The sequence below is a fragment of the Oratosquilla oratoria genome, chromosome 7 (genome assembly GCF_046742065.1).
Source record: "Oratosquilla oratoria isolate Oo_2021 chromosome 7, ASM4674206v1, whole genome shotgun sequence".
NCBI classification, from domain to species: domain Eukaryota; kingdom Metazoa; phylum Arthropoda; class Malacostraca; order Stomatopoda; family Squillidae; genus Oratosquilla; species Oratosquilla oratoria.
This window is the reverse complement of record NC_134783.1, coordinates 10,643,721-10,656,988: the sequence shown is the minus strand read 5'-3', so window position 1 is coordinate 10,656,988 and position 13,268 is coordinate 10,643,721. Positions and strand designations below refer to the sequence as shown.

Sequence of the window (13,268 nt, the reverse complement as noted above, 5' to 3'; positions counted from 1 at the left end):
ACAATATACTTCTCTACATGCCGTGCTCCAACCATGTGGTTGTACATGGCATCAATTTTGCCATGGGCACCACAAAGAATGCAACGATAATAGACCCTTCTGGAGCCTTTCCAGAATTCTTCTAAAAATTGAAGTCCTATATGCAACAAAACAGACAAAATATGTATTAATAACTAAAATCTTTATCTTGAGAAGAAGAAACAAATATATCAGTGTATGTTATCACTAAAGTAACATAGCCAAGTTTAGATATTACCAACTGCTCTGCCATTCTTGAGGAATTTGTATTGAATACTTGTTGGTGAATAATCATTATATTTACTACTGGAGCTTGGGGCAGGAGAATCCAACCTTAATTTATCTAGATTCTGTATAAAAAAAGGAATACATATATACATCAATATATACACCAAGGGATTTTTTCCCCCTGATAAGGGAGGTAACCAAGTCAAAAAGCTTGAACCCAGTCCCACCACCTTTTCCTCCTTCTCATTTTAGCTCCTCATGGATGATGGGTTATCTCTATCTCCCATCCACTGCCCTGGGTCATACAAAATGCAGCAAAACACAGTACATCCACAACAAGGCCACTTCCATCCCCTCATGTGGAAAATAGAAAAGACAAGGAGAAATCCCTTTGAGTTGCATCAAAATAGCATCCACACACAACCACTGCCCCTCCCCCTTATCACCTCCCTCCTCCCTTCCTTGCATCAAAGTACCATCTACACAGCCATTGTCCACTCACCCTTGAAACATACAATGAAGTTACTTGGTCTAGGTGATGTAGGGAGCTGAATGAAACTCAGTTTGGTTTGTTGGCTTTATTCTGGTCAAGTGTGAGCATCGGCCTCAGGGTCAGGCAGTCACCCGAGGGGTTGACCTTGACCGAGAGGCCTAGTGACACAATACAAGTACAGAGGAGGACTGAAGGCTGGTTACAGGACCAGGCTTTTTATATACAAAGTCAACGTAATCAAAAGTAGCAGAAGTGACAGCCACACAGAAACATGACTCAGCAGGGCCCAAGATTATGCTTCATGCCTGGAGTACAGGCATGATATGGACTTAATCTACACAGCAATATGAGGCCAAAGGCCAGCAATTTCTACACAGCATACTAATTCCTTGGCCACACACATACTACAATGACAATACTACAAGCCAAAGTATCATGTAGAAGCTCATGTGGGGGAGTTAGGGACACCACACCCCTATCTCTTACCTTCTCCCTTCCTTGCTCAACAGACATTCCCCTCTTGCTCAAAGCCCCTTTCACCCCATCCATTCATCTAATCCTCAGTCATCCCCTCAAGTTCATTCCATCAACCTCTGCCTACCACCCCTGGTTTACTAATCTTCTTCACTCATTCTTCCTGTGTCCAAACCGTCCCAATATATAATACAGATATGCACAATAATACCAAAAGATGGCTGACCAATTATCTGGCAGGTAGAAATGCCATGTGTCATATACGGCAATGACCAATCATTGCACACCAGAAACTTTAAGAACAGAGTACCATAGGGCTCGGTTCTATCATCCACTCTATACATGCATGATATACCACACCCGACACCTTTGAAATACAATCTCTTCTTATGTAGATGACTTAATTACATGCAAACACCATAATGCAAAGCTGCAGAAATACTAAAACCATACCTCAATACACCCAATACCTAGTCCACTACAAATACTCAAAATAGCCCTAACCAAATCTACAGCCACACTTCTCACCAACTAGACAAGTGAAATACTAATATCAACAACATTGTTGGATGACAGCATTGCAGACACCTCCCCAGGATGTAACATTTCATCTCATACTAAACAACACATTATGGACGACTGCACTCTATACAATCATGCATGCCAACAGCACAATATACACTCACTAAAGGATCTGTGGGAAAACCCCATCCCAGCTGTGGCATTCTTAAGGAAGATAGGTCTGCTTGGCTAGACAGTCTAGGGAATGACAACACATTGAACAGCCATGGCAACATGACGCAGCCTTAACACAACCCCACCTTTACCTTTACCTTGAACCACTCACTCTCTCCATTTCTAATTCCTACACAGGCTCTACTACTCTTGTAAAAACTCTTTACTGCCCTTAACAGTTTTCGCCAATACCATATATCTGCAAAACCTCCCACTATGCCTTCCTGTCTACCATATCATCTGCCTTTTCCAAATCCATAAAGACCAAAAACATCCTTACCTTTTCCTAAAGCTTTCTCACAGATCTGCCTTACCACTAAAATGTGATCCATACAACCCCTACCTTTCCTAAACCCACACTGCTCCTCACCAATTAATCCCTCTGTTTCTCTCCTAATCCTCAATTAAAGCCCTCTCATAAGTCTTTCCCACTACACTCAACAAACTGATCCCACTAAAACTACCAATCACATTTGTCCCCATTTCCTCTGTAAAGTGGAATTATACAGGCACTCCTCCAGTCCTCTGGCACTCTGCCCTGCCTTAGATAAACGACCTCACAAACCAGTCCACCATTACTGTACCCCCTTCTTCAGACATATATATACATATATACTTTAAAAGAAATCAGCTGATTCAAAGCACACACCCATTTCATACATATTAAAACCAAATTGTTGCTTTTGCCATGTCAGCACCTTATAAACAATAGGTCATCCACGTCCCACTACACAGCTTGGGTCAAAGGCAATGTAGCAAAACACAACATTTCCATGGCAAAATCCAATATCTGGAACTACTTTACCCCCTCCCTTTCATTCCCTCAATTTTTTTTACTGAGTAGACAAGAACATTCTTCAAGTTGCTTCAATTTTCAAATCATATTCTTTTTCCACTGATTCCTATCTTTTGTATGCTCTCTTCCCTCCTCCACAGACATTCATCATGCATCCAATGTCTCCTTTACCACATCCAACCATCTAATTATTGGTTTTTCCTTATGTTCACATTACCTTTTGGTGCTTCCCTGACCTGAAGTGGTCTGCAACAGCTCCATGGCTATTCATTTCTTGATTACATATCTATAAATGAAATACAGTGATCAATACTTACATTATATAACTCTATATGTGTATCTACAAATTTTCCAGTAATAACTGAATGCCAAGACCAACAATAGGTTAATGCATGTAGATGTCCTAAAAGACAGATGATGGAGAGAATTATCTCCCTACTGCTCATCTTCAAATTCCACCAACTCCTTCATTTCCATATGAAGGTGCAGTCACTCAGGGCTGACACTTTGTCTCCAGACCAGTCCTAAGATTTTATTTTTTCTCCATGTCTTCTACAAGTTTATTCAACAAATCACTTATCTTCCCCATCCTTATCCTCAGTTGTTGGCCCAAATTTTCAATTACATTAACAATATATCTGTAATTTGTTTATGGTTCTACATATGTACCAAGATCCATGTTTCCTCTGCCAGCTTATAGGAATAGGGTGGTAGCAGTCACTGGCTGTCAACTCTCCTTATAAATAAAAAGGTGGGAGGAAATACAGCTGAAGATGACAGAGATCTTGGGCCTGGTCTTTGGACAGTGTTAGCCCTGCACCTCCAGCTAGAAGTGGGATGCTGACAGGTTACAAAGATAGGCAGCAGGAAGATGCTCTCTGACATCTGCCTCACAGGACCACCACTTGCAGATATCCATAATTGGTCCATGACAATCTTATTATTCTAAAATGCATCTTAATAAAAAGGAAATTAATTTAGACTTACTTTACACTGAAACTGCATTCTTTTTGCCATGTCAGTAATGACCCTGAATTCTTTTCCATAAAGGATTTCTGAAAGAGACAAAAGAAGTACTTCAACTGTCAATCTTTTACTATTTCAATTGTCAATCTTTTAAGATGAAAAGGAAACACACACACTACAATGACAGAAGAGATCACTTAACCCCTTCCATATGATGAAGCCTAAATAGGCGTCACGAGGCGTGAATGGGTATATGAGGATGCCAGCACTGACGTCTTGATTATATTTATTTTGTAGTTATAGCTGAGTGACCCCATATTCTGTGAACTGACCTGATCATATTTTCTGTGGTAATTGACTGCATGTTGTTATGGCAAAGTAGCATGCACTTGATACTTTAGGGTCTATATGGGGCGCCCCTACGGACCAGAGCAACAAATCATTTCATCTGTGATAGAGGAGGACTTTGCTCACAGAGCAATGATGAAACTTTTATTATACTGGCACTGTCCCTCCGTTATGCTCTCCCCCAACCCCTTGTTGCTGTCCTGTACCATTTCACAGAATTTAATTTCCTTGTTTCACCTACCCTGTGGTGGGGAGAAAAGAATGCTGGCACCAAATATTCCCACTTGGATCGTAAGAGGCGAGAAAAAAGGGACAGGGATTGGGACCAGGCATCCTTCTCCCTGTAGCCCCACAGGGGACATTCCTATAAAAGTAAAGGCATAAGATGGTCTAGGAGTTTTCCAACCAGTGCCCTAAGGTTTAGGTCTTTTGATGTACATGGATGTGGTACAGATGTAAGAGGGAAGAGATAGGTAGTATGTTTGTGAGAAGAAAGATGGATGTGTTGGCTTTGAGTGAAGCTAAGTTGAGAGGGAAGGGCAAGTGTGAGTTTGGGAGTGTAGTTGGGAGGTTCTCTGAAGTGAAGAGAGGGTGAGGGAGAGAAGGGGTGGCTATACTAGTAAGTGAAGAGATAGGTAAACATGTAGTGGAGAGGAAGGAGGTTTCTTCAAGGTTAATGTGGATGAAGGTGAAAATGGGAAAGGAGATGTGGGTTTTTGTAAGTGCATATGGGCCTGGTAGTGAGAAGAGTGTAGAAGAAAGGGAGGCTTTTTGGATAGATTTAAATGAGTGCATAGAGGGATTAGGGAGGAATGTCAATGTAGCAGTATTGGGAGCCCTTGATGCTTGGGTAGGAAATGAACCAATTGACGAAGTGGTTAGGAAATGTTGAGTTCCAGGAAAGAATCGTAGTGGAGAGTTGATGGTGGAAAGGTGTCTAGAGTTGATGATAGCAAATACAGTGTTTCAGAAGAAAGTCGAGCATAAGTACACATGGGAGAGGGTGGTGGATGAAAGGGTGGTAGATAGAGTGTTAACCCCTTCCATACAGTGCCGCATACGTAGGCGGCATGAGGAGCAAGTGGATACGCGAGGCTGCCATATCGGCGTCTTGATTATATTTATTGTAGTTGCCCCTGCGTAATGACATACTCTCTAAACTGTCTTCTTCACATTTTCTATGATTATCAAAATTCACGGGTGAAAGAGAGAACGATCGATATAAGCGGTGACCATATTTTATGATGCAACTATTATTACGACACATCGTACGTCTGACAGCTAATGCTGCCCGCAAGATTTTGAACCGGAGTGAAGAGGTTAATGGACTATGTAGTGGTAGATAGGACCATAATAGGAAGAGTTAAGGATGTACATGTTCTAAGGGGAGTGAGTGGAGGAATATCAGATCATTTTTGGAAGGCAAATTGAGAGTGGAGGATAGATGGAGAAAGAGGAAAAGGACAAAAGGTAGGGAGGTGCTTGGAGTGAACTCTTTAAATGAAAAGGAAAAGGAGAAGGAGTACAAGAAGAAGCTGAGAGAGGTGTGGGAGGGAGTGAAGGATAGAGTAGAGCTAGGTGTGGAGGAGGAATGGGGATGGTTCAAGAAGGGAGTCACAAAGTGTGAAAAGATGGTGTGTGGAACAAGAAGGATGGGAGGAAATAGAAGGATGGGTAGTGAGTGGTGGGATGAGGAAACAAAGAAGGTTGTAGAAGAGAAGAAGTGAGCTTTCATAGATTGGATACAAAATATGACGAGGGAGTCATATGAGAGGTACAAACCAAAGAGAAGGGAAGTAAAGCACAAGGTAATGGAGGCAAAGAGGAGAGCTGATGTGAAATGGGGTAAGAGTTTGACAGAAAATTTTGAAAGTAATAAAAAGATGTTTTGGATAGAAATTAAGAGAGGAAGAGGAAGCGAATCAAGTAGAGAAGAAAAGGTAAAAGGTGCAGATGGAGAGATGTTAATGGAAGAGAAGGCAGTACGAGGAAGATGAGCAGATTATTTTAGGGAGTTGCTAAATGTGAAGGAGGATAGGGAGGGAAAGATGGTTGCAGTGGGAAATGCGAAGAAAATTACCATGATGAGTGAGGAAAATGGAGGAGAAATAAGGAAGGATGATGTGAAGGCAGCTGTTAAGATGAGAGCAGGTATGGCACCTGGCCAGGATGGATGCCATGGAGAATGTCTAAAAAAAGGAGGTACAGTTATGTTGGACTGGCTGGTGAGGTTTAATGTTTGTCTAAAAGAGGGTAGAGTGCCAGAGGACTGGGGGAGTGCCTGAATAGTTCCACTTTACAAGGGAAAATGAGATAAGTGTGAGTGTAGTAGTTTCAGAGGGATTAGCTTCTTAAGTGTAGTTGGGAAGGCTTATGGGAGGATCTTGATTGAGAGGATAAGGAGAGGAACAGAGGAAGTAATTGGTGAGGAACAGTGTGGATTTTGGACAGGTAGAGGTTGCGTAGACCACATTTTTGTGGTAAGACAGATATGTGAGAAAGCTATAGGAAAGGGGAAGGATGTTTTTTGGGCTTTTATGGATCTGGAAAAGGCTTATGACGGGGTACACAGGAAGCCACTGTGGGAGGTTTTGCAGGTATACGGGTTAGAAGGAAAGCTTCTGGGAGCTGTCAAGAGTTTTTATGAGAGTAGTAGAGCATAGATCAGAATTAGAAATGGAGAGAGTGAGTGGTTTAAGGTAAAGGTGGGACTTCATCAGGGATGTGTTAGGCCGCCCTGGCTGTTCAACTTGTACATGGATGGGGTGGTGCGAGAGGTAAATACAAAGGTGGTGGGTCAGGGGTTGAAGATGGTTAAAGAAAATGGAGAAAAGTGGGAGGTGAGCCAAGTGTTGTTTGCGGAAGACACTGCACTTGTGGCAGGATCAGAGGAGGGATTAAGGAAGTTGGTGACAGAGTTTGGGAGAGTGTGTGATAGAAGAAAGCTGAAGATAAATGTGGGTAAAAGTAAGGTGATGAGATGTACAAGGAAAGTGGCAGCAGACTGGAAGTGAGTATTAAGGGGGGCCACCCCCGAAAACTCCTTGGGTTCATAGCTTCTGGTTCATCCAATTGCTTTGAAATTTTAATATGTTGTTTGTTGATGTAAAGAAATGCTATTCTGCAAATTTCATGAAATTTTGATGAATGGTAGCGGCTACCAAAAAAAACGTGTTTTTCTTTTTTTTGTTTCACAAGATTCATTTTTCGGTTAATTGCTTTGAAAAAATTATCATAGAAACTTTGTTCATATATCTACATTTTGTTTGATTTGTTTTTCAATTTTTTGTTTTGTCTTTGAAGGAATTTTTTTTTTTTTTTTTTTCGAAAAAAAAACTTGGGTCTCCTGAATCCGGTTTTTTTTTTTTTTTTTTTTCTGACAAATTGAAAAATCTAATTCCAACAAAAAATTATATTTTTGTTGAAGTATAAATTGATACCTAACATAAGTTGATCAGAGTTTTTACCGATTTTGTGAAAATATTTGAAGTTCAAAAAACAACATTTCGAGATATCGGCTTCTAAAGTTTTTTTTCGTTTTTTTCCTTTTCCTGCCATGTGTATTCATCTGATTGGCATGAAATTTTCACATATGATTGTGTGTATATTGTTGACTTAGAGGAGAATGAAGAGAAATGGGGGGTGACTGCTGTTGTGGCGTGGGTGGGAGTGGTGGCGGAGGAGGTGATAAGCCAGACGGCGATAACACGCTCTCCCCTTCATCTCTGCTAATTTCTTCGCTAATTTCTCCTTGATCTGAAGAGTTTTGATGCCCTTTACTCTTCTTGAAGTTGGATATCCTCGATAACGTAAGCTTACGTTTGTAAGTCATCTTGCAAGACGAATATAAAAGAAATATTACAGGAACGCAGCGTTGCGTTGCCTGTAATGTCTCCATATGTACTGGACATGAGTAGCTAGGAATACCACACGCATGCGGGGAAGAGATGCCATTTGTCGAAATTTATATAAAGAAAAAATTATTTTAATGATAGTTCTACATACCCCGTCTGGGGTATTGGCTGCTTGTTATTGTGGCAAAGTAGCATGTAGTCGATACTTTAGGGTCTATATGGGGCGCCCCTACAGACCAGAGCCACACATCATTTTGTCTATGATAGAAGAAAACTCTGTTCATAGAGAAATGATGACACTTTTATACTACTAATGTCCCTCCGTTATGCTGTCCCCCAACCCCTTGTTGCTGTCCTGTACCATTTCTCTGAGTATTTTCTTTCTGTGATGGGGGAATTCCCTGTGGTGGGGGAAAAGAATACTGCCATCAAGTATCCCACTTGGATCGTAAGAGGCGAGAAGAAAGGGACGGGGAATGGGACTAGGCATCCTTCTCCCTGTAGCCCCACAGGGCATATATCCTAAAAACAAAAGTGAAGGCATAAGGGGTGCTGGAGGGCCTCGGACCAGCACCCTAAGGTTTGGGTCTTTTAATGTGCATGGATGTGGTACAGATGAGAGTAAAAGGGAAGAGATAGGTGGTATGTTTGTCAGAAGAAAGATGGATGTATTGGCTTTGAGTGAAACTAAGTTAAAAGGGAAGGGTGAGTAAGTTTGGGAGTGTAAGTGGGAGGTTATCAGGAGTGAAGAGAGGGCAAGGGAGGGAAGGGGTGGCTATTCTAGTAAGTGAGGAGATAGGTAAACGGGTAGTGGAGTGGAAGGAGGTTTCCTCAAGGATAATGTGGATGAAGATGAAACTGGGAAAGGAGATGTGGGTCTTTGTAAGTGCATATGGGCCTGGCAGTGAGAAGAGCGTGGAAGAAAGGGAGGACTTTTGGATAGATTTAAATGAGTGCATAGAGGGTTTAGGAAGAAATGTCAATTTAATAGTACTGGGAGACCTTAATGCTAGGGTGGGAAATGGTCCAATCAATGGAGTGGTTGGGAAGTGTAGAGTTCCAGGAAAGAATCGTAGTGGAGAGTTGATGGTGGAAATGTGTCTAGAGAGTTGATGATAGCAAATACAGTGTTTCGGAAGAAAGTCAAGCATAAGTACACATGGGAGAGGGTGGTGGAGGGAAGGGTGGTAGATAGAGCGCTAATGGATTATGTAGTGGTAAATAGGATTATGATAGGAAGAGTTAAGGATGTACATGTGCTAAGGGGAGAGGGTGGGGGAATATCAGATCATTTTTTGGTGGAAGGTAAGCTGAGAGTGGAGGATAGATGGAGAAAGAGGAAAGGGACAAAAGGTAGGGAGGTTCTTAGAGTGAACTCCTTGAATGAAAAGGAAAAGGAGAAGGAGTACGAAAAGAAGCTGAGGGAGGAGTGGGAGGGAGTAAAGGATGGAGCAGAGATGGGTGTGGAGGAGGAATGGGGATGGTTCAAGGAGGGAGTCTTAAAGTGTGCAAGGATGGTGTGTGGAACAAGAAGGACAAGGGGAAATAGAAGAAAGGGTAGTGAATGGTGGGATGAGGAAACAAAGAAGGTTGTAGAAGAGAAGAAGTGACCATTCACAGATTGGTTACAAAAGAGGACGGGGGAGTCATATGAGACGTACAAAGAAAAGAAAAGAGAAGTAAAGCAAAAGGTAAAGGAGGCAAAGAGGAGAGCAGATGTGAAATGGGGTAAGAGTATGACAGAAAATTTTGAAAGTAATAAAAAGATGTTTTGGAAAGAAATTAAGAGAGGAAGAGGAGGCAAATCAAGTAGGGAAGAAAAGGTAAAAGGTGCAGATGGAGAGATGATAATGGAAGAGAAGGCAGTAAGGGGAAGATGGGCAGAATATTTTAGGGAGTTGCTAAATGTGAAGGAGGATAGGGAAGGAAAGATAGCTGCAGTGGGAAATGCGAAGAAAATGAGAGTGATGAGTGAGGAGAATGGAGGAGAAATAAAGAAGGATGAAGTGAAGGCAGCTGTTAAGATGATGAAAGCAGGTAAGGCACCTGGTCTGGATGGATGCCATGCAGAATGTCTGAAAAAGGGAGGTTCAGTGATGGTGGACTGGCTGGTGAGGTTATTTAATGTTTGCTGGAGAGAGGGTAGAGTACCGGGGGACTGGAGAAGTGCCTGTATAGTTCCTCTTTACAAGGGAAAAGGGGACAAGTGTGAATGTAGTAGTTTCAGAGGGATTAGCCTGTTAAGTGTAGTAGGGAAGGCTTATGGGAGGATCTTGATTGAGAGAATTAGGAGAGGAACAGAAGGAGTAATTGGTGAGGAACAGTGTGGATTTAGGACAGGTAGAGGTTGTGTAGATCAGATCTTTGTGGTAAGACAGATATGTGAGAAAGCTATAGGAAAGGGGAAGGATGTTTTTTGGGCTTTTATGGATCTGGAAAAGGCTTATGATAGGGTAGACAGAAAGGCACTGTGGGAGGTTATGCAGATTTATGGGATAGGAGGAAAGCTTTTGGGAGCTGTCAAGAGTTTTTATGAGAGTAGTAGAGCTTGTGTCAGGATTAGAAATGGAGAGAGTGAGTGGTTTGAAGTAAAGGTGGGACTTCGTCAAGGATGCGTTATGTCGCCCTGGCTGTTCAACTTATACATGGATGGGGTGGTGCGAGAGGTGAATGCTAGGGTGGTGGGTCAGGGATTGGAGATGGTTAAAGAAAATGGAGAAAAGTTGGAGGTGAGCCAGCTGTTGTTTGCGGACGACACTGCGCTTGTGGCAGGGTCGGAGGAGGGATTGAGGAAGCTGGTGGCAGAGTTTGGGAGAGTATGTGATAGAAGAAAGCTAAAGATAAATGTGGGTAAAAGTAAGGTGATGAGATGTACAAGGGGTGAAAGTGGCAGTAGACTGGAAGTGAGCATTAAGGGAGAGCGACTGGAGGAAGTGGATAGTTTTAGATACTTGGGTGCAAGTGTAGCAGGAAAAGGTGGAGTGAAGGTGGAGGTAGAATGTAGATTGAGAGAAGCGAGTAAATGCCTTGGTGGATTAAAGAGTGTAATGAGGAATAGACATTTAGGAATGGATGCGAAGAGGAGACTGTATGAAGGAGTAATTGTGCCAACAGCACTGTATGGGGCAGAAACGTGGAACATAAGAGAAGAAGAGAGGAGGAGTTTGAATGTGTTTGAGAGATGAGGTGTCTGAGAAGTATGGTGGGGGTTACTAGGCTGGATAGAGTGAGAAATGAGGAGGTGAGGAGGAGAGCAGGGGTGAAAAAGGAGCTGGGAGATAGGGTTGATGAAAGAGTATTAGGATGGTTTGGACACATGGAAAGAATGAGTGAAGAAAGACTAGTAAAAGAGGTATGAAAGGCAGATGTGGAGGGAGTGAACATGAGGGGACGTCCTAGGATGAGGTGGATGGATGGGGTGAAGGGGGCTTTGGGGAAGAGGGGAATGTCTGTTGAGGAAGGAAGGGAGAGGACGGAAGACAGAGGTGAGTGGAGAATGGTTGTATATGGATGATGTGTGATTGCATGAGGTGGAATGGGCGGGGGGGTGGGGGTGGGGTAGTATGTGTGAGTAAATTTTGACGCAGCCCAAAGGGATTTCTCCCTGTCCTCTCCTTATATGCAAGGGGGGACGGAGAGGGGGGGTCGCCGATTAAATGAAGCGGCCTTGCTGTGGATGTGCTGTGTTTTGCGACACTGCTTCTGACCCAGGGCGGTGGGCATGGTGCTGGGTTGACCCTTCATCCCGGTGGTGCTCAGATGAGAGGGAGGGTGGGAGGGGTGTGGAGTGTATTTAGGGATGTAATGGGTGGGAGTGTTTTTATGCCTTTCCCTTTTTGGCTACCTCCCTTGAAAGGGGGAAAAAGCCTTGGTATATGTATATATGTCTACATAGTTATAAGCATTGAATGATACCTTATTTTCTAGAGAACGCAACACCCCAGGTCATTTAAATATGGCATGAGGGGGGGGGGGATATTTTTCAGAAAAAAAATTCACCAAGTGATAGTTTCAGGTAGGACTGACATCTTGAGCCGATAAAAGTGAAAAGTGAAATTTTAAAAATATTCGTGAAAAATTCACCGGGGTGGCCCCCCTTAAGGGAGAACGACTGGAGGAAGTGGATAGTTTTAGATATTTAGGTGCAAATGTGGCAGTAAAGGGAGGAGTGGAGGTGGAGGTAGAATGCAGATTGAGAGAAGCAAGTAAATGCCTTGGTGGATTAAAAAGTGTAATGAGAAATAGACATTTGAGAATGGATGCTAAGAGGAGATTGTATGATTGTATGAAGGAGTGATTGTGCCAACAGCACTGTATGGGGCAGAAACATGGAAAATAAGAGAGGAAGAGAGAAGGAGTTTGAATATGTTTGAGATGAGGTGTCTGAGAAGTATGTTGGGGGTTACTAGGCTAGACTGAGTGAGAAATGAGGAGGTGAGGAGGAGAAGTGGGGTGGTAAGGGGGTATGGTGATAGGATGGATGAATGAGTATTAGGATGGTTTGGACACATGGAAAGAATGAGTGAAGAAAGACTAGTAAAAGAGGTATGGAAGGCAGATGTGGAGGGAGTGAACATGAGGAGGCAACCTAGGATGAGATGAATGGATGGGGTGAAATGGGCTTTGGGGAAGAGGGGAATGTTAGTTGTGGAAGGATGGGAGAGGACAGAGGACAGGGGTGAATGGAAAATGGTTGTATATGGATGTTGTGATGCATGAGGTGGAATGAATGGGGGGATGGGGGTGAGGTAGTATGAGAAAGATTGTGACACAGCCCGAAGGGATTTCTCCCCGTCTTCTCCTTTTCTGCACGAGGGGACGGAGAGGGGGGGGGCACCAATCTAATGAAGATCTTGCTGTGGATGTGCTGTGTCTTCAGTCACTGCTTCTGACCCAGGGCAGTGGACATATAGAGTTGTTTTAAATGGAAAAACTTCTGGATGGAAAAGTGTTGCAAGTGGAGTTCCTCAGGGTTCCGTTCTTGGGCCACTTCTATTCATAGTATATATAAATGATATAGACCATGGACTAAAATCTACTCTTTCCAAATTTGCTGATGATACAAAACTGTGTGGAGTGGCAAATGATCACTCAAACCAATTAGATATTCAAGAAGATTTAGATCAATTACAGCAATGGTCTGAAAAATGGCTAATGAAATTTAACACAAGTAAATGAAAGGTAATGCACATAGGTAAAAATAACAGTAAGTACGATTACAAGTTATTTGGTAATTCGTTAACAAAAGTGGATAGTGAAAAAGATCTCGGCGTAATTATCAGTAATGACCTCAAATCATCCAAGCAGTGTATTTCAGCCTCTGAGAAAGCAAATAAGATTCTCGGAATGATTGCAC

At 42.6% G+C, this 13,268-nt stretch overlaps 1 protein-coding gene across 1 annotated transcript in view; it reads right to left on the bottom strand.

Annotated features, from left to right (window-relative positions):
- LOC143026896 (uncharacterized) overlaps window positions 1-3,793 on the bottom strand; it is a 38,486-nt gene extending 34,693 nt beyond the window's left edge. The window contains exons 1-4 of the mRNA XM_076187681.1: window positions 3,732-3,793; window positions 2,962-3,030; window positions 257-368; window positions 3-136 (exon numbers count right to left, since the gene is read on the bottom strand). Coding sequence (XP_076043796.1) covers window positions 3-136; window positions 257-368; window positions 2,962-3,030; window positions 3,732-3,761 — 345 coding nt within the window. The 5' untranslated portion in view covers window positions 3,762-3,793. The remainder of the gene's footprint in view (window positions 1-2; window positions 137-256; window positions 369-2,961; window positions 3,031-3,731) is intronic.
- Window positions 3,794-13,268: the final 9,475 nt, after the last annotated feature.